General features: G+C 43.2%; 4 protein-coding genes across 4 annotated transcripts; 1 reads left to right on the top strand and 3 right to left on the bottom strand.

Moving 5' to 3' along the window:
- Positions 1-57: 57 nt before the first annotated feature.
- On the bottom strand, positions 58-2751 carry LOC121801263 (phosphoribosylamine--glycine ligase-like). The gene is made up of 4 exons (XM_042200715.1): positions 2462-2751; positions 1611-1984; positions 997-1527; positions 58-752 (listed from the first exon to the last, which is right to left on the bottom strand). Exons 1-4 carry the CDS (start codon positions 2694-2696, stop codon positions 336-338), a joined length of 1557 nt encoding a protein of 518 aa, XP_042056649.1. The 5' UTR covers positions 2697-2751; the 3' UTR covers positions 58-335.
- Positions 2752-3101: 350 nt separating this feature from the next.
- On the top strand, positions 3102-6007 carry LOC121797972 (signal peptidase complex catalytic subunit SEC11C-like). The gene is made up of 8 exons (XM_042196764.1): positions 3102-3271; positions 4031-4143; positions 4252-4323; positions 4653-4688; positions 4962-5007; positions 5267-5354; positions 5597-5654; positions 5767-6007. Exons 1-8 carry the CDS (start codon positions 3193-3195, stop codon positions 5815-5817), a joined length of 543 nt encoding a protein of 180 aa, XP_042052698.1. The 5' UTR covers positions 3102-3192; the 3' UTR covers positions 5818-6007.
- A 117-nt stretch (positions 6008-6124) lies between these two features.
- LOC121797889 (O-fucosyltransferase 13-like) lies at positions 6125-14923 on the bottom strand. Its single transcript, XM_042196652.1, has 6 exons — positions 14676-14923; positions 14526-14608; positions 8056-8126; positions 7881-7969; positions 7264-7485; positions 6125-7018 (listed from the first exon to the last, which is right to left on the bottom strand). Exons 1-6 carry the CDS (start codon positions 14798-14800, stop codon positions 6286-6288), a joined length of 1323 nt encoding a protein of 440 aa, XP_042052586.1. The 5' UTR covers positions 14801-14923; the 3' UTR covers positions 6125-6285.
- A 528-nt stretch (positions 14924-15451) lies between these two features.
- On the bottom strand, positions 15452-17529 carry LOC121797732 (pentatricopeptide repeat-containing protein At1g52640, mitochondrial-like). Its single transcript, XM_042196422.1, has one exon. The coding sequence runs from the start codon at positions 17468-17470 to the stop codon at positions 15893-15895; it is 1578 nt and encodes a 525-aa protein (XP_042052356.1). The 5' UTR covers positions 17471-17529; the 3' UTR covers positions 15452-15892.
- Between the last annotated feature and the right edge of the window lie 1729 nt (positions 17530-19258).

Below are 19258 nucleotides of genomic sequence, written 5' to 3'. Positions count from 1 at the left end.
AAATTTTCAAATGTTTATAATTAGCTCAAGATAAAAATATTATAAAATGCCAAGAAGAGAGGAAAACGCTACAAATTCATTGGCAATGTGATGTACAAGTCATTACATAAAAAACACTACAAGATTCTTACATCCCAAACAAATGAGACTTGAGAAATGCTGCTTAGACCCAAAACAAGAATACACTACAAAATTCTTACATCCCAAAACAAAATGAGGAATGCTCGCTCTGCTTAGACCCAAACCATAACATTAAGAAACCCAACATATCTCAAATGGAAGGAGAGAGGTCAGATATAAGAATATGTATTCCTTGCTCAACATCCCTATAAATGTCATAAATTTGCAACAGATCGTTTCCGGGCAAGAGCTCTCCAGCCAATATCTCGTCTGAAGAACCCACCCGGCCAATTCACTTGCTCCACAGCTTGGTATGCTCGATCTCTGGCCTCTTCAAGATCCTTCCCTTTAGCAGTGACACCAAGAACACGCCCACCGGTAGCAATGAAGTTCCCATCAGAGTCGAGGGCTGTTCCAGCATGGAAAATCTTTACACTTGGAGCGACTTCCTCTGCTGCCTTGAGATTTTGTATCACTGTGCCCTTTTTGTAGCTTCCCGGATAACCCTCGCTTGCCATTACAACAATCATCGCGGATCCAGGAGACCACTCCAGGGATACACCACTTAGCTCTCCTTTGCTTGCTGAAAGTAATACTTGTGCCAGATCCGACTCCAATCGAACCATCAACACCTGAAATTTAAGACATCAACGGCCACATGAGCTATTGGACTAGAGCACAAGTCCATATTACGCAACCATTCAATGATAATGGGAACTACTAAACATTTACTCAAACAAAGATCTTTTACAGCTTTCCGGATCTTTTAGTTCCATGTAATAAGTTGAGAAATTCAGACAAAAGAAAGAGGAAACAGAAAAACAAAAACAAGAAAAATTAAGTGGGGGGAAAAATTAGATAAAATCTAGGACAAACCTGGCACTCGGGATCTCCAAAGCGGACGTTGTACTCAATCAGCTTCGGTAGTCCGGATTTCTTCTCGATCATTAGCCCTGCATACAAAACTCCAACAAACTTGCGGCCTTCTGCAGCCATTCCCTTCACAGTGGGAAGAATTATGGATTTCATGACAACAGATTCTAGTTCTTTTGTTAGGACAGGGGCAGGAGAGTATGCCCCCATGCCACCAGTATTAGGCCCAGTGTCACCATCGCCTACTCGTTTATGGTCCTGAGCAGATTCTAGAGGTACAGCACACTCCCCATCGACTAGAGCAAAGAATGATGCTTCCTCTCCTTCAAGATATTCTTCTACGATGACACGACACCCAGCAGAGCCAAAAACATTATCCACAAGCATAGAATCAACTGCATCAAATGCTTCATCGATTGTCATAGCAACAATAACACCTTTTCCAGCTGCCAAGCCATCAGCTTTAACAACAATGGGAACACCTTGTGCTTCAATATATGCTTTTGCAGCGGATGGATCGGTAAAAGTTTGATACTGCAACATCGAATGGCAAAATGTAAGCCTTTAAAGTATCACGAGTAAGACTATCTAGGAACAAAAGCTAACATGTAATGAACCTTGGCAGTCGGGATATCGTATTTGTCACATAGCCGTTTCATGAAGTCCTTTGAACCTTCTAAGACGGCGGCTTCTGAAGAAGGGCCAAAAGTAGGAATCCCAGCCTTCACAAGATCATTAGCCAGACCAGCTACAAGGGGGGCCTCTGGTCCCACTACAACCAATCCAATAGAACTTTCACGGCAAAAGGCAATCACAGCTGAGTTGTCAGAGATGTCGAGATCTTCTATACAAGTCGCATCGCCCGAGTCAGAAATTCCGGCATTCCCAGGAGCACAAAGCACAGAAACACAGGATGGAGATCGCTTCAGGGCATAACAAAGAGCATGCTCCCTTCCCCCTCCTCCAATAACCAGCACAGCTATTTTTTCCCCTGCAATGCCAACTACAAGCTTAAAAACAGGTCCACTAACATAAAACAAAAACTCATCATTAAGCATTCCTCACAATCTATTCATTATCAGATAAGCAAGTACTAAGAAATAAATTTTGACATTGTGTAACATTCAACTTTTCAAGCATCAATTTTTCTAATTAATTTCTTGTACCAATATACTACTAGTACTATATTGGATATTACAATCATGAACTAATCTGATTTTTGTGTACAAGTTGAAAATGTATATTCCTACCAAAAGCGATACAAGATTCTGACAAAAATTTAAATTGATCAAAAGTGGTAGTAGTAGTTTTTAGCATCAGAAATTAAGTAAAAGTTAAGCTTTCTTACTCAAAAAATTCTGAATTTGATATACTACATCTTTGCAAGACGAAAATTACAGCTTGGGAATCAAAGCATTCATCAACAATTTCCAGAATTAGAAGAATAGGAGGAGAATCGAGAATGCACCTGCGGAATCTGCATCGAGCCCAGCTCGAGTTCCGGCAAGGGAGTCAAGAACATCCGATGCCCGGCGCTGAGCTGAGTCGACCCGGAGCTGCTGGAAGCGGCGAGTTTGGAGGTGGAGAGGTGTTGCTGCAACGTGGTGATGATGAAAAAGAAACCGACATGGGTTTGATGTTAGAAGTTGTTTTGGTTCGAGTGTAAGAGGGTTTGGAAGATGACACAGGTAAAGGCTCCCCATTTCAATTAGGGTTTCTCATCCAAAGCCATATTTTAAATCATAGGAGGAGTATGGAAGAAACCTTTTTCCTAAAAGCGTATAAAAAATTACAAAATGATTTTTTTACCATATTTAATTCTCCTGTTTTACTATGAACATATTTAAGTAGTACTAGAAAATAACAAAATGATTCAAATATTTATATTACTATAAAACAAAACAAACATGATTTCTCTTCGTTGGAGACTACATACTGTTAACTTTAAACATATGTCAAAAAATTATTACTAATACTCCTTTTAGATTAAAATAGAACTCAGTTTCACAATTTCACTAATGCATGCCACGTCAGTAACCAAACCTCAACCGTGTGAGTCATACGTGTATTAAGCAACCAATCAAATTTCGCCGCTGCTGTCACACTTCCAACACACACCAACATACTTGATTCTCCGCAAATGTAGAAAATTTGCAAGATTTTCAATTTGAAGAGCGAAGAATCTCTGAAGAAAAAAAGATGGGGTGGATCAAAGACACTCTGACTTCTGTAAAATCTATCCAGTTGCGGCAGGCCCTCCATCAGACGATCAGCATCGGTTCCTTCTCTTTCTTTCAATCTCTTTTCTTTTTCCCAGTTGCTTCATTAGAATCTAGATTTTGCTTGAATTGTGTTGTGGAATGCATAAATTTTTTTTTCATATGTACATATGCTTCAATGCTTGCATTTGATCTGTATCTCCTTGTGCATTTCAATAGTGGCGATTTGGGATGGCTAGAGAGTTGAATAATGAATCTTTCCTCTCATTATATTTCGTTATCTCCATGTAAACATATTGTTGCGAAGGTCATTTTTGTAATGGACTTTGAGATTTAGCTATGAAGTAAATATTTTGAAGATTGTTCTTGAGTTGGCAAACTAGTTGTTGGTTAAAATAGTTGAGCTTGCTAGAGAATGCTGAATGTTGGCCTTAATTTCTATCTAATTCATGGTTGTATAATTCCAGATGGTTAAGGGTCTAACATATGTTTAAGAACCCTAGATCTTGATTACATTTGTATTGATAATAAAGCTCTTATGTCGCATAATGGCACTTCTTAGATAAACTCACTGCTGTTGAAGCCCATTGCTATTGCTTGAATATTCGTATCCATATGTTTGAATGTGTTTCGTATATTTCTGGGGCAATGACTTTAAACTAATTGAATGTGTTTCTTTGGAAAATACTTGGTAGGAATAGCTATAATTTCCCTTTTACATGTAGTCACGCATATTTTTTTTTAAGTTTGAGATTTCAAAGGTGGATCAAGAAGTGATTTGGTTGTCTTTTCTTGTTTTTCTTCTTTTATGGCTTCAGGTTTGATTGTCACGTCGGCATTGATGATATGGAAGGGGTTGATGTGCATAACTGGAAGTGAATCCCCGATTGTCGTTGTTCTTTCTGAAAGTATGGAACCTGGATTTGCTAGGGTGAGAAGAAATCATATGTTTCTTTTATATTACACATTTAAATAAAACTATTCCTTTTCATTTCTTGAATCCAAAAATATTCTGAGGAACTAAATCTTTTGTTTACAGGGAGACATTCTATTCTTACGTATGAGCAAAGAACCAATTCGAGCAGGAGAGATTGTTGTGTATAATATTAATGTAAGTTTATTTTGTTTACTGTTACAGTTTTCAGAGCTCCTCATCAGTTGTTGTTGATATGAGTGTCTTATATCTTTCCTATTTTGGAGGCAGTTTTGCTTTATTATTTGAATGAAGTGTCTCGTTTGTTTTTCATATCTGTGCCTCCGAAATTGTGTTTGGATGGATTCATAGACCAGTAAGTGTTGGTATATTCAACTTGAAAATCTTACTTTATCCTTAAATTTAAATATTTGTTGGAAAAAATGTAAGCAACTTGAGTAGTATCAAGTAGGTATTTCTTATTCTTGTTGCTTTTTAATTGACATCTTGTGTTTTCTTATTTTCAGGGACGTGACATTCCAATTGTGCATCGTGTGATCAAAGTAAGCATTGTGTGATCACGACATTTTGCTTATGAACTTTTGTTTGTGGAGGTGCTGGGTTTTTGCTCTGTGGTATTGAGTGCTTCATGCTAGGCAATGCTCTTCCCGTTTGCTTTATTGCTAAATCTTCTCTTTATCAAAATTGAGTGACATGACAAACACATTTTGGTCAAAATTCAAATTTGTTTGTGTTTCTTCGTAAGCATTTGCTGGATGGAAACGAAGTTGCATTTTGTACCATTATCTAATGTTGTCTCGATTTTCCATAACTAGGTCCATGAAAGGAAAGATACAGGAGAAGTCGATGTCCTCACAAAAGGTGCCAAACTTTGATCTCAGGCTATATTGATGTCCCTTAACACACATGTTATCTTTCACTCTTTTCAACGAATTCAGCTAATTGATATGTTTGATTTTTTAAAAAAAACATACGAGTTCAGCCGATTGGTGTGTTTAAATCAAGAAGTTATTTTCACCGGTTATTCTTGATATACAAAATTCTAGCCTCTTTCTTCATAGACTATAAAATGGGTCACTTCTGATTCTGTGTCTGCAATTTTGACTTGGTTTCCTCTCAGGGGATAATAATGGCGACGACGACATAGGTTTATATGCTCCTGGTCAGCGCTGGCTGCAGCGAAAACACATCATAGGAAGAGCCGTAGGGTATAAGTCCCGTATCGAATATTCTTAACTACGGCTCTAATGCATCTGCACCAAAGCAGGGTCTATTCTGTTCACCAAAACATGAATTCATTTTACTCAGGAGTCGACAAATTTCTTAATGCCTTCGTTGCAATTGCTATGAATAAGAATCTTGAATCATCTTCAATTGTTTCATCATTCTGAACTAGAAAAGATTACAAATTTAGAACAAAACCTAACACATTGATCATCGTCGTTGCCAGATTCTTACCTCACGTCGGTTGGGCCACCATCATTATGACAGAGAAGCCATTGATAAAGGTCCGTTTGATTCGATTCATCATCTCCATCTTTAATTGTCTTCGATTCTTGCTACATTTCCCTCTCATTTGAAAATGGTGTTAATTTTAGTTTTACTTCAATCCTCTTGCAGTACATTCTTCTCGGTGGACTGGGGTTGCTCGTCATTACGTCGAAAGACTAACAAAACGAAGCTCGATCAGAGGATCAATGCATCAGGTTCTTTGGTCCGATCGAGATTAAAGACCGAGTATAGCTACTGTTCTTCCATAGTGTCCAAAGTTTAGAAATGCTAAGATTTCATGTGCTGACATTATTTCTGACCAGAATGTTACTCTTTATTCAATTTAAAAGTATTTTTATTCATATTTTAAGGACCCAAAGCATTGTCGTTATAATGTTGATGTTCAACCTATGACTCAATACAGTTTTGGAAAGGGAAATACTTGATATGTTTATATGATAAAGGCAAAACAAAAAATACAAACAAATTTAGAGAGTAAAATGGACTATGATTATCGTATCACTGGGTAAGATTCGCACAATTCACTTGAAAATTACATTGATACAGATAGTAAACTTATAACAAATTAATACAACAAATGTGGCTAATACTTCAACTAGGCTAAAAAAAAGGGGCAAAATTTGTACCTCATAATTTGAACTCGCAGAAGCAATCAGGCAAGGCAGATCCTACGCCCATTACATAATCGTTTCTATGAACCTTCCACAGTGCTTCCATCAACGAGTTCCCCTCGAGCCCCTGTGAAGTAAGAACTGCAAATGCCCTCCGGCTCAAGAAAAGCGTTCTGTGTAATCCCTTATAAGCACGCATAGCTGCAACCATTTTATCCATATTGCCGAAATATGTTGCAACATATGCATCACTATTTATAGACACATAGTAGTCCAATGCAGCTTTGGTGTTCCCATGCATGTTTCTGAAGTCGTCGCCATCTAAAAGGGTGGATTTGGTATAGACATTTGCATATACCGATGTTAGGCCTTCAAGTTCCATGATACCATCCCCAGCTGCCAAGTATATATTTGTATCTGTCGGTATAGCAAGAGCTTGAAGGATTGTTGTAGTTTCATTTGGTGTGAGCGGACACTTCCCCCTGCTTCTCCATAGACGAGCTTGTTCTCCAGTCCACGGCTTCCTGTCGCCTCGTGCAGCCTCTATTGCTTGGACAGATTCAGGAGAAAGGCTGGAGTACTCACATTGGCTATAAGCTACCATGTCTGGTTCAAAACGCAGGTGAAGCACAAGGAAGGGTTTGGGTATAGCTTCTAGAAGCTTGGAACCTTTCTTCTCCAATTTTTCGTTTAGCTGCAGAGCGGTATAGCAAGCCTGACAAAGAGAAGCTTTAGCATACAATGGATACCTGCAAGAAGAGTGTTTGCATTAATATATTGAATATCAAAATAGATGGAGATTTGTTAAGTGACAATGAATGGCATCATCAACAGCAAACAAATATACCGAGATGAGAAAAACAGACAAAAGAGAGTAAAGTGGACACAAACTAAGAATGGCATCATCTGAACTAATATTAGTTAAATTACCTAAGATACTTTTTGCTTTGGAAAACAAGATAATGACAATGAAGAGCTTCGAATGCATGCATACCTGTCCCTTCTTTGGCTCATTGCAGGAGTAATTGAGATGTAGCGGTGCTCTAACAGCTGTGGAAATACAGTCTCTACATAATCAAATTGTCCTTTACGCTTGCTACAATCAACTCTAAAAGGCTCTTTAGATACAAATTCCGCAGGCACCTCTTTGACTACCTGAACATATCCATTCATTTTTTCAATGAAGTAGTCCACATCAAATACATCTCCAAATCCACTGCATTATAAAATTATGAGTCAGGAAGATTCTTGATGCATTTTGGTAAGAATATAACATATACGATCTGGTTATATCGAGATGGGGATATAATTAAATAACGGGACTTGAGTTCAACTCATCAATTATAATACTAAAATCCTTGAACACGGGTTTGGAATAAGAGAAAAAGTCAATCACAAATAGTTATTTAACGATAGAGACACTGAAAGAACAATAAGTACAATTGCATAAATTATGAAAATCTGTTTTAAACTTTTAATAATTTATCAAAATTCACTATTTCAATGATTGCAGCCGATTGATCACTCATAGACAGACATATTCATACATATAAATGAAAGAAAAACAGCATGCTCATAGAAGCTATCCAACTAAACGGAATCATATCTCACCTAGATTCATTCCAATATGCAGCAACCTCAAATTTTGGTAAAACGAGAGTGGCATTCAGCAAGCGAGCAATACCGACACCATCACAGAACTGCAATCATCTCCGTCAACAAATTCTCACACAAAAATCAAAAGTTAATAGGTGACCAATACAAAGATATGAAATGGAGCACTCACATCCCTCCTCATCTGATTGAGACCACCATAGCAATCAACTCGAATATACCCATTGCTCCTTTCTGGCAGAGCTGCAGCAAAAACCAATGCAAATGTCTGCATTTGATGCCAGTCAATGTTGACTTAGAAAAAAAACTGCACCATAATCTAAACATATCTTCACGTTTTAAAACAAAACTCCCAAGTCCATCCTACAAACTATCTTCTTTCTCTTTACACAACTAATAATAATTACGAAGAGCTTGATAAAGAACTTGAACTGTCAATTAAGCATCCAGCACACAATCATGTGATATACACATAAATCACAATACAATGATGTCTAACCATAACAATCGATGCATATCCCCAAATAGAAAGCTATAACCCGATTTTATTGACCTAATAAATACACATAATTTGATACGAGCCTCCAACAGCCCGGGAGTAGCGACCCGCTGGACGATCCCGTGGCTGGCAACGCGACGAGGGAGTCGGAGACAGAAGAGATGGAACAAAGGGAGCTACAGCAGCCACAGTCGATCGCGACGACAAGGCCAACAAGAAATCGACGTCCTCCCGAGAGGCTTGGCGACTTCGTCGCCAAGTAGGCGTTTTTTATGTTTTAATTAATTAGTTTTGTTTTTATTTTTATCTCAGAGAATATTATTTTTGGTATTTACTTTACGTACGAGTCGAGCGTAATTATAAGCTCCGTTTCGGATTTTCTTTGTTGATTCTTTCCCGAGATGACTAGGAAGTCGAATCAACCCTAGGGTCCTTAGATTATAAATAGGGCTTGCCATTCTCTTTTTTGGAACACAATAAAAATATCAATTTGCCCTATCTTCGAGACTTGCAATTCAAGAAATCCAAAACCCTAGCTGCCCGACGAGAAGCTCGCGCACAGCTCGGTTTTGATCGCCGCCGACCCTGATCAAGGGCGCCGGGAGTGTTTGAACGTAGTTGGGGGGAAGAGGACCCTTAACATCTGGTGCTTTCATCCGTGTACTCATGAATCGTTTCAATAATTATGGTAAATCTACATGGGGCGTTAATCGCCCGGATACGTTTCCTAATGGTGCGTCTCGACGACCGGACTTTAACATCCGACGGAACGAGGTCTTCCAGCGCCATGATATCGATGACGAATTGGAGAGTCGCCCATCAGGGGATGCACATCGTGATGATCCCGTGAATAAGAAACTTGATCGTATACTAGACAAGATAGAAAGGTTTGATCAATGGAAGGACGCAGCGGATCGTCGCTTCGACCGTTTGGAGCCGGCGGCAGCACGGGACCAAGAACCATCCTTTGGGTTCGACGCAGCGGGCGACGATGAATATGAGGAGTTCAGGAGGAGAAAATCGGGGGAGAGGGGTTACCGCCCACGAAACCCTAGTTTCGCCTATCAAGAAGGGGAGTCGGACATGAGGGGTCGCCGAGCCGAGAGATTCAGCGGGACCGCAGACTGGGACACTCCGGGGATGAGGTATGGTCGGCCCACGTTTGGGGGATGGCAACAGCGGTCAGACGCGCCGACGTCTTGTTGGGACCCCCCCCAACGATATAACCCAACCGCGGCGGGGTCCGACAGGAATCCAGTGTCGATGAAGCCTCCAAGATTCGATGGGAGCGAGGCAACGAATTGGATTGCCCGGGTTCAATATTATTTTAATCACGTCATGATGCCAGATGCCCAGCGTCTTCACTATGCAGTTATGTTATTCGATCCACCGGCATCTGAATGGGTTTTTAATTATTGCGCGAACAACGAGTTCGTTACATGGCATGAATTTTTGGAGGATGTTCGTCACCGCTTCGACAGACAGAGCTTCAAAGATTACTTCGGATTGATTGCTAAGTTGACTCAAACCGGCTCAGTTCTAGAGTACCATGACACATTTGAGAAGTACTTAAACCGGGTCCACGGGGTCCCGGAAGCAAAACTTTATACCCTGTTTGTGGCGGGTCTGAAAGCGGATATTCGGGAGAGATTGACGTTACACTGGCCAACGTCTCTAGCGGCGGCCATGGCGTTAGCTTTGGAGATCGCTGATACACAGTCGGATCGCATCAATCCGCAACCCGTTACGACGTTCCAGCGCAGACAATGGTCGGGACGCGACATACGCCCCACTGTGACCCCACTGGGTACCCACCAGCCGTCGCCCACGGCCGCGGTGACGAGCACCACGACTGGCCAGAAGAATCTGCCGAGGGAGCCACCGCGCCAGCCATTGATCCGCGTCTCCCAAGCCGAGCGTTCGGAACGTTCGAGGCTGGGCCTGTGTTGGCACTGCCCGGAAAAATGGGTGATAGGGCACGTGTGCAAACAGCGGATACTTTGTTACGCGGATGAGGATGAGGGCATGACGGCCGCCGAGGTTGGTGAGGTCCGAGAGGAGGAGACGTTGACGGACGTAGCGCATATTAACTCCCTTGACGGGGGCCGTCGCTCACGGCCGCTCAAGGTCGTGGGCCGAGTTAAAAACCGTGAAATTTCCATCCTGGTGGACACGGGCAGTGACAGAGACTTCCTGCACCCGGATATAGCCGAATGTCTACACCTACCGCTATCGCCCATTCGGCCGTTGCGGGTCTTCGTAGGGAATGGGGCTGCGTTACTGTGCACTCACATAGCGAAAGAGACGAGGTTAGAGGTGCAGGGCGCCGTATTCACAGTGGACCTCCATATTTTACCGATCCATGGTCCAGACGTGATATTGGGAATGGATTGGCTGGAGTCGCTGGGCAAAATTTCTGCAAATTTTGCAAACAAGACGTTGGAATTCGTCCACAATGGGGAACCGTTCACGTTGCAAGGTATCACGGTGCCACCACGACGTCTGAATGCGCATTCCATCATGACGCTCCATTCTGCCGCGAACGTGGGGGCTTGTTTTGAAATCGTCCTATTGGAACGTGAGACAGACACCGCGGGGTTAGAGACGTTTCCCGGGGACTTACCAGCAGGGATAGCCGGGGTATTGGAGAATTTCCGGGCGGTTTTCAGGGTGCCGACGGAGATGCCGCCGCCAAGGCAGTATGATCACAGGATACATCTGCAGCCAGGGTCCAAACCAGTAAATGTGAGGCCGTATCGATACCCGTATTTCCAGAAAAACGAGATAGAGCGGCAAGTCCGCGAGATGTTGGAGCAGGGGATTATTCAACGGAGCAATAGCCCTTTTTCGTCGCCTGTGCTACTGATACGAAAGAAAGACGGATCCTTTCGTTTCTGCATTGATTATCGGGCCTTGAACAATGCAACTATCCCAGACCACTTTCCGATCCCCACCGCGGATGAGCTATTTGATGAATTGGGGAAGGCAAGAGTTTTTTCTAAACTGGATTTGCGATCGGGCTATCACCAGATTCGAATGCATGAGGAGGATGTGTTCAAGACCGCCTTTCGTACTCACGACGGCCACTTCGAGTTCTTGGTAATGCCTTTCGGCCTTACGAACGCGCCATCCACATTCCAGGCCGCCATGAACTCCATATTCCAACCGATGCTCCGTAAGTTCGTCATTGTCTTTTTTGACGATATTTTGATCTACAGTCCATCCGTCCAAGATCACGAGACTCATATGGCGGCAGTGTTGACCGTTTTAAAAGAGCATGGTTTTTTCGTCAAGTTGTCCAAATGCTCATTTTGTAGTTCGACGGTGGAGTATTTGGGCCACCTTATTTCCGACGGCTCGCTCAAAGCGGACCCTACTAAAATCGAGGCTATGACGGCATGGCCCGTTCCCCGAACGGTTAAGCAGCTCAGAGGATTTTTGGGGCTGACAGGGTACTACAGGAGGTTCATTGCTCGTTATGCCTTCATTGCCGCCCCGCTTACTGATCTCCTCAAGAAGGAGGCGTTCTGCTGGTCGGCCTCTGCGGACGAGGCTTTTGCAGAATTAAAGGCGGCAATGACTAGAGCGCCAGTACTCAGATTACCGGATTTTGAGAAGCCCTTTTGTGTGGAGACCGACGCCTCGGACTCTGGCATTGGGGCAGTGTTGTTACAAGATAACCACACCATCGCTTTCTACAGCAAGAAATTGGGCCCGCGTCGACAAGTGGCCTCGACTTATCATAAGGAGTTATACGCGATCGTGGAGGCGGTTCAAAAGTGGCGCCAATATCTCCTGGGACGGGAATTTGTTATACGTAGTGACCAGAAGAGCTTGAAGGAGTTACTGCAGCAGGTGGTTCAAACTCCAGATCAACAGTTGTACGTGAGAAAACTCATGGGGTACAAATTTACTATCGAATACAAGAAAGGGTGCACTAACAGAGTGGCGGATGCCTTGTCTCGCCGGGAGGTGTCTCAAACGCCCGAGAATGCAGAGATGGCCGAGGAAATGGAAGCCGAGTCAGGCTACGCCGCCAGCCAGCAGTGCCTCCAGCTTATGGCAGCTTCGCGCCCGATACCCGAGCTGCTGGAGCTCCTCCGCCGAGAGACGGCGTCGTCCCCAGAAATGAGGGAAATCACGGCGGCTATTCGGTCGGGGACAGCAGCCGCGCACCTCATGTTGGCGGACGGCCTAGTGTACTACAAGCGCCGAATCTTCGTGAGTTCTCGATCGTCTGCCCGTACTATGATCCTCGCAGAATACCACAGCTCGCCGTCAGCAGGTCATCCCGGATTTGAACGGACTCTGCGTCGAGTAGGTGCGGATTTTTACTGGCCGCGCTTGAAAAAGGAAGTAAAGGAATTCGTCGAGGCCTGCATTACGTGTCAGACGACCAAATATTCAACACAAAAACCGGCGGGTCTCCTACAACCGTTACCGGTACCCACACAGGTATGGGAGGATGTATCCATGGATTTTGTCACAGGTCTGCCACAGTCTAGGGGGTATACGGCGATCATGGTGGTGGTGGATCGGCTATCTAAGTACGCCCATTTCGCGGCCCTCCCTACTCGTTTTGATGCGCTTCGGGTGGCCCACCTATTTATCAATACGGTTGTTCGTCACCATGGCTTTCCTGCAACCCTAGTATCCGACAGAGACCCAGTGTTTCTAAATCAAATATGGCGAGAAATGATGCGTTTGAGTGGGACGAAATTGAACTTTTCAACGGCCTACCACCCGCAGTCAGATGGGCAGACGGAGGTCCGGAATAGGGGATTGGAGCAGTACCTCCGGGCATTTACAGCGGATCGACCCTCGAAGTGGACCAATTTTCTCCCATGGGCGGAACTGGCCCTCAACTGTTTTCATCACGCGGGGTTGGGCGTGTCGCCTTTCAAAGCGTTATATGGTCGCGATCCCCCGAGTTTGGTGTTCACTACACCGTCGGCCTTGACGCCTCCATCGGTGGCCGAACTAATCCGCCAGCGGAGCGAGCTGTTGGTGGAGTTAAGGCGGAATTTGGAGCGCGCACAGCAACGTATGCGGGAGTCGGCGAACAAACATCGCCGGCACGTGGAGTTTGAGGTGGGGGATTTGGTGCTCTTGAAACTACGGCCGTATAGACAGCATTCGGTGGCTCGACCCCAGTCAGCGAAATTGGGAAGGCGCTACTATGGCCCTTTCGAGGTGTTGGAGCGCATTGGTCCGGTGGCTTATCGGTTGCGTTTGCCAGATGGAAGTCGCATACATAACGTGTTTCATGTTAGCCTTCTGCGGCCTTTTGTAGCAGGCGACACGTCGGGTGGAGGCATGCAGCTGCCATCGGAGTTTTTTGGGGATCGCCCGTTGGTGTATCCGGTCCGGGTGCTCGATCGGAAGATGTTGTGGTATGCCGGCAAGGCCGTGGAGCATGTCTTGGTACGGTGGTCCGATGGGACAGATTCGCCTACGTGGGAGCCGATTGAGTTGGTACAACGGCAATTTCCAAACGTGCTCCTTGAGGACAAGGAGGTTGCTATGGGGGAGAGGGTTGATACGAGCCTCCAACAGCCCGGGAGTAGCGACCCGCTGGACGATCCCGTGGCTGGCAACGCGACGAGGGAGTCGGAGACAGAAGAGATGGAACAAAGGGAGCTACAGCAGCCACAGTCGATCGCGACAACAAGGCCAACAAGAAATCGACGTCCTCCCGAGAGGCTTGGCGACTTCGTCGCCAAGTAGGCGTTTTTTATGTTTTAATTAATTAGTTTTGTTTTTATTTTTATCTCAGAGAATATTATTTTTGGTATTTACTTTACGTACGAGTCGAGCGTAATTATAAGCTCCGTTTCGGGTTTTCTTTGTTGATTCTTTCCCGAGATGACTAGGAAGTCGAATCAACCCTAGGGTCCTTAGATTATAAATAGGGCTTGCCATTCTCTTTTTTGGAACACAATAAAAATATCAATTTGCCCTATCTTCGAGACTTGCAATTCAAGAAATCCAAAACCCTAGCTGCCCGACGAGAAGCTCGCGCACAGCTCGGTTTTGATCGCCGCCGACCCTGATCAAGGGCGCCGGGAGTGTTTGAACGTAGTTGGGGGGAAGAGGACCCTTAACATAATTCACATAAGGTAAGAAGATAAACAAAATCTAACCTACGAGATGGCCTTGAAGCCACCAATTGCAAGGCCGCCATTCGATTAATCTCCTCAAGATCCAAATCTCAGCTCGTTCCGACCTGTTCCGCCATCATTTGAAATTACGATATCATGAATGGAACAGAAAATGCACAAATGGATACTTACGGCGGAGAAACGGACAGCGTTTGAGTAAATCGGAAGGAAGGCGAGAATAGAATCAGAGCGAGAACAACAGAGATGAAAATAACGGCCGAGGCTAGTAGGGTCTTCCCTACCGTCGGAGCAATCATTGAAGCCACTCTCTTGATTCGTGTTTCAGAGAAGAGGAGGAGATCTATAACTGTTGAATCAAACCAGAAACTCAGATCTCATCTCTTCTTTAATTATTCGAATATTCATAATAAGAAAATATCATACTCAATACTTTTTCATAATAAAATGTTTTTTTACAAAATGATGAGTTACTAAATTTAAATAAGTAGCAGTAAAAAAAATTACTATTATGCCCAGTGAACATATTGAGATAAACATTTTCATGTATTTTTCTAGTACTACTGTATCCAATTTTTCGCCGATGACAAAACTAGGGATATAGATGTTTCCGTTCGTTGTTTCAGTTCGGAACCATTGGTTTCGGTTTTAAAAAATTAGACCATTGCATCGGAATCGGCAATTCCAGTTCGAAACTATTTTTGAACTCTTTTTTGCCGACTCTTTCCTTTTTTCACGAGCTTCTTCATGATTTTTCCAATTTTGGTTCCAAAAATCGTGAAATCAGAACCGGACCAATAAGCCAATTCCAATTCCAATTCCAATTCAGGCCGTAAGAGGCGGATATGATCTGAAAATCAGGACTACCAATCTAGTTCCGGTTCGAATAGGTTGTTTCTGTTTCCGATTCAACCATGCATCCATACACAGGCATAAAGCAAGGTTCATGATTCATCCACAAACAAATGAGCCTTCAATTAATAGAAACGAATTCCTCTTATCCACATTGCCACAAGCTCAAGAGAAAAACGTGGATTAAATAAAACCTTTGATACAGACTATATTTTTAAATTTCCTACAGTTAAATTTGCTGTTAGCTTTTCCAATAAAATCACACACAAAAAACTGTTTATTTGATAATTTTATAAGGATAAAAAGAAAACTATTATTGCTTGGTAGGGGCTTAAGCCCCTCTCGCCTTTCTCTGTTTCATCTCAGAAACGCCACGCAACCTAATCCACGAATGCAGTAGACGACGAAACACATGGGCAAATGCCACATAACCTCGTCCACGAATGCACGAGACGACGAAACACACTCGGGCAACAGAGGATCCGAATCGTTGAAACATCACCATCAGGGCATCTCTAACCAAACCCGAATCTATAACATCATCCATCGCTTTCATCCGAATAAACTTCCTCATTTCTCAACCTCCTCCCCTCCCGCACTCTATTCCCTCTCATCACATTCGCTACATCCCGAACCGAAGCAGAACTGCTCCGCTCCATCTTCTCCGCCAATATATCTGTCCTCTCCGCGAATCCAAACCCGATTAGCTTGTTTCTCAGCAGCTCAACCGTCGTATCACCTGGTGGTATCCCTTCATCAATCATCATCTCAAAAAATTTGCAAGCTTCCTCCAGCTTCCCTCTCTTCCTACAGAGTCCATGAATCATCACAGTGTACGTCGAGACACCGGGATGGAACCCCCTCTTCTCCATCGACTCCCACACTTTCTCAACCCGATCAAACCTCCCTATTCTGATCAGCATTTTTAACACCATGTTGTAGGTGTGTTTATCCGGATCACAATCGGTTTTATCCATTCTCGAGATCAGATTGAGAGCCATGTTCACCTCATTGTGATCACAGTGGACGGCTAAGATCGTGTTGTAGCTCCATGTATCTGGTTTTGCACCTATCTCGACCATCTCGTGCAGAAGGTCGTACGCCTCGTCCATCTTCCGATTCTTGCAGAGCCTCTTGATTATGCAGTTGTAGGTGAACACATTCGCCACGAGATTGTACCTCTTCATCGTGTCAAGAATGCGGAAAACAGAATGGACATCATCTGCTTCGCAGTAAGCACGGATGAAAATCGAATAGGAGTAAGCATCGGGTTCGAGCCCTTTGCTCCTCATGCTGCGAAAGAGCTCGTAAGCTTCGTCTGCTTCCCCCCCTTTGCATAGCGCGTCGAGCACGCTGTTCCAAGCGAGCAAATCAGCTTCACAGCCTCTTTGAAGCATTTCATCGAACAGTTTCTGTACACGGCCGCATTCGCCGGTTTCGCCCCAACCTTTCATCAAAATGCTGTATGTTTTCACACTCGGGTTCAATCCAGCGTCGTCTTTAACGTGATCGAAGAACTCCTGCGCGTGATTTATATGCTTCCTTTTACACAGTGCAAACAGTAACTGATCGAGATCATCCAAACAAGGCCTAATTCCAAAATCAAGCATCTTATTAAAAGCCCTAATTGCATCTTTCGGTGAATTAGCCCTACTGTAAGCCCTAAACACTATCCAGAAGATTTCTCGAGTTACTTCACATGATTCGGTGGTTTTCATCTCCGTCAAGAAATCCCACAGAAACGGGAACTCTCTGCTGCGTCCGAGGATATCAACGAGAACGCGGTAGCTCTCTTTACTGTGTTGAAAACCGGGGATTTGCTGAGCCCAGCGAAAGAGTCTTTGAGCTGAGAAACCGAGATTGCTGCAGCGTTTCAAGACCTGTTCGACTAAATCAGTGGAAATCTGTGGAGTGAACGGAGCGAGGGCGGATTCGAGGTCGTGTTGCGGCTCTCTGTGGTCGCTGAGAATGCGGGAGAGATCGTTGACGAGGGGCTGAGGAGGAATGTGTGAGATTGTTTTGTGGGATTGAAGGGCGATTGAGTGAATCGAGAAATGCTTGGCTGTTGTGGGAGTGTAGCGAGAGGAGAGACCACGGATGAGTGATCTAATCGCCATTGATGTAATGAAGCAGCCACGCAGATGTTGAACAAATGAAGAATTATTTCACATTCACTATTTCGAATAGAATTTTCCAGTTAAGAGCCTCCACGATGGTGGGGACAAGCACTAAAACACCTCCTGTCGTCACTAGGACATCCCACTCGGACAAGCACTAGAACATTCCGACAGATGAGCACAATAATAAAAATTCACAAATACGTAATTACGGAATTAAAATTTCGACACGAAGTGTAACGAGCCGTATATATAAAGTTTTGAAAATTTTTTTTGAAAAATTGGGATGTCCGTCGACTCACCATAATAACGGACGACCTCTCTCCTGTCCGGGACATCCGTCGAGCGCTCGTCCGCCCCAATAGTGGACGTCACCGACGGACAAGCCGCTCACCGGTTGGACCTCCATCGGAACGTATGGTATTGAGGAGGCTCTAAAGATTATGTTTTTGAATTCGAAAATAAAAATAAAAAATTACAGTGAGGAACGAGGATAAATTAGAAGATTGGGCCTTTGTTAATTTCTTTTCTTATAAAACCCACCATGTAATAACTTCATTCATGGATCGAATAACATTAGGAAATTGGGCCTTCGTTAATTATCCAAGATTAATTTTATCACAATAGAAATAAAACTAATTATATGTGGGATAAAACTTGTATACGCGAGAAGCTCACTGTGCATATGCATCTCCCTCTTCCGCCGGCCGCTGTCTCCCCCTCTTGCACCTTTGTGATATTGACTCAACTTATTTTCACACAAGAAATACCCGCAAGTGTACGGGGCTAGTGTAGCAATTAGCAAGTAAGAATATCGTATCCCACAGAGACAGGATTGTATCAACTCAAGTACCACGAACAAACGTTGACTACTATTGTTGGAAATGACCGAAAGAATAGTGGATGAAGAACACTTTCTCACAGGCAATCTGTCGAACACAAACTAGACAGTAAAACAAAGTGAAAGAATTGGAGACACAGGGGTTACGTGGTTTGGCTCAATCGAACCTACGTCCACGGGAGAATCACGAATCTCTTTTATTCCACACTACTGAATTACAATCACACAACGATCAATCAATCACTCAAAGATGAAAATACACTCAAGAATTAATATGCTCACCCTCTCGTGAACTTGGATCAAGAAACACAGATGATCCTCTCTAATTCCTCACTAAGATAGTGTACAATTCACTCAATGTATTGATTCAGTTTTTGAGCTCTCAATCTTCAGCTCAAACTACTTTTTTAAACGTAGCTCAACCGCTCTTCTCAACTGAAATAGCCGTCAGGACTAACCTTTAAACTTGTGCTCTCATTTTGCAATTCAGTCCCTGACCTCTTTGGAAATTCATTAAGTATCCACACCAATAACTATCTAGACAATCGAAAAGAAATTGGTTTTGTTCTAACACTACTAAAAGCATATAACAAGTAAAAGTAAACAAAAGTAACAAAAGAGAATTAAACACAAGGAGAAGAGTAGAGCCTAGGGCTGGGGAAAAATATCGAAAAAATGATATATCGCTCGTATCGTATTGAAAAATATCGAAAAATTATCGGATTTTCGATATATCGTAATTTTCGATACGAAACGATACCGTATCGTAAGTTTTCGATACGATAACGATATGAATTTCCTTATATCGCGATATATCGTTTTATATCGAATATACGATATATATCGATATTTTCGATATATCGTTTTATATCGAATATACGATATATATCGAATATACGATATATATCAATATTTTCGATATATCGAATTTCGGTACGATATATCGA

Source organism: Salvia splendens, chromosome 4 (genome assembly GCF_004379255.2).
Source record: "Salvia splendens isolate huo1 chromosome 4, SspV2, whole genome shotgun sequence".
NCBI lineage: Eukaryota > Viridiplantae > Streptophyta > Magnoliopsida > Lamiales > Lamiaceae > Salvia > Salvia splendens.
Note: the sequence above shows the minus strand (reverse complement) of the source record. Positions and strands in the feature narration are given on the sequence as shown.

Excerpts from the sequence above, each read along its gene's own strand:
- LOC121797732 (XM_042196422.1), bottom strand. The coding sequence starts at position 17,470 with ATGGCGATTAGATCACTCATCCGTGGTCTCTCCTCTCGCTACACTCCC.
- LOC121801263 (XM_042200715.1), bottom strand. The coding sequence starts at position 2,696 with ATGGGGAGCCTTTACCTGTGTCATCTTCCAAACCCTCTTACACTCGAA. Across the intron at positions 1,985-2,461 it reads GCTCGATGCAGATTCCGCAG|GGGAAAAAATAGCTGTGCTG; the intron begins GTGCATTCTCGA and ends TTGGCATTGCAG. Across the intron at positions 753-996 it reads TTGGAGATCCCGAGTGCCAG|GTGTTGATGGTTCGATTGGA; the intron begins GTTTGTCCTAGA and ends CTTAAATTTCAG.
- LOC121797972 (XM_042196764.1), top strand. The coding sequence starts at position 3,193 with ATGGGGTGGATCAAAGACACTCTGACTTCTGTAAAATCTATCCAGTTG. Across the intron at positions 4,324-4,652 it reads TTGTTGTGTATAATATTAAT|GGACGTGACATTCCAATTGT; the intron begins GTAAGTTTATTT and ends TCTTATTTTCAG. Across the intron at positions 4,689-4,961 it reads TTGTGCATCGTGTGATCAAA|GTCCATGAAAGGAAAGATAC; the intron begins GTAAGCATTGTG and ends TTCCATAACTAG.
- LOC121797889 (XM_042196652.1), bottom strand. The coding sequence starts at position 14,800 with ATGATTGCTCCGACGGTAGGGAAGACCCTACTAGCCTCGGCCGTTATT. Across the intron at positions 7,970-8,055 it reads TCAATCAGATGAGGAGGGAT|TTCTGTGATGGTGTCGGTAT; the intron begins GTGAGTGCTCCA and ends AGATGATTGCAG. Across the intron at positions 7,019-7,263 it reads ATGAGCCAAAGAAGGGACAG|GTATCCATTGTATGCTAAAG; the intron begins GTATGCATGCAT and ends CTCTTCTTGCAG.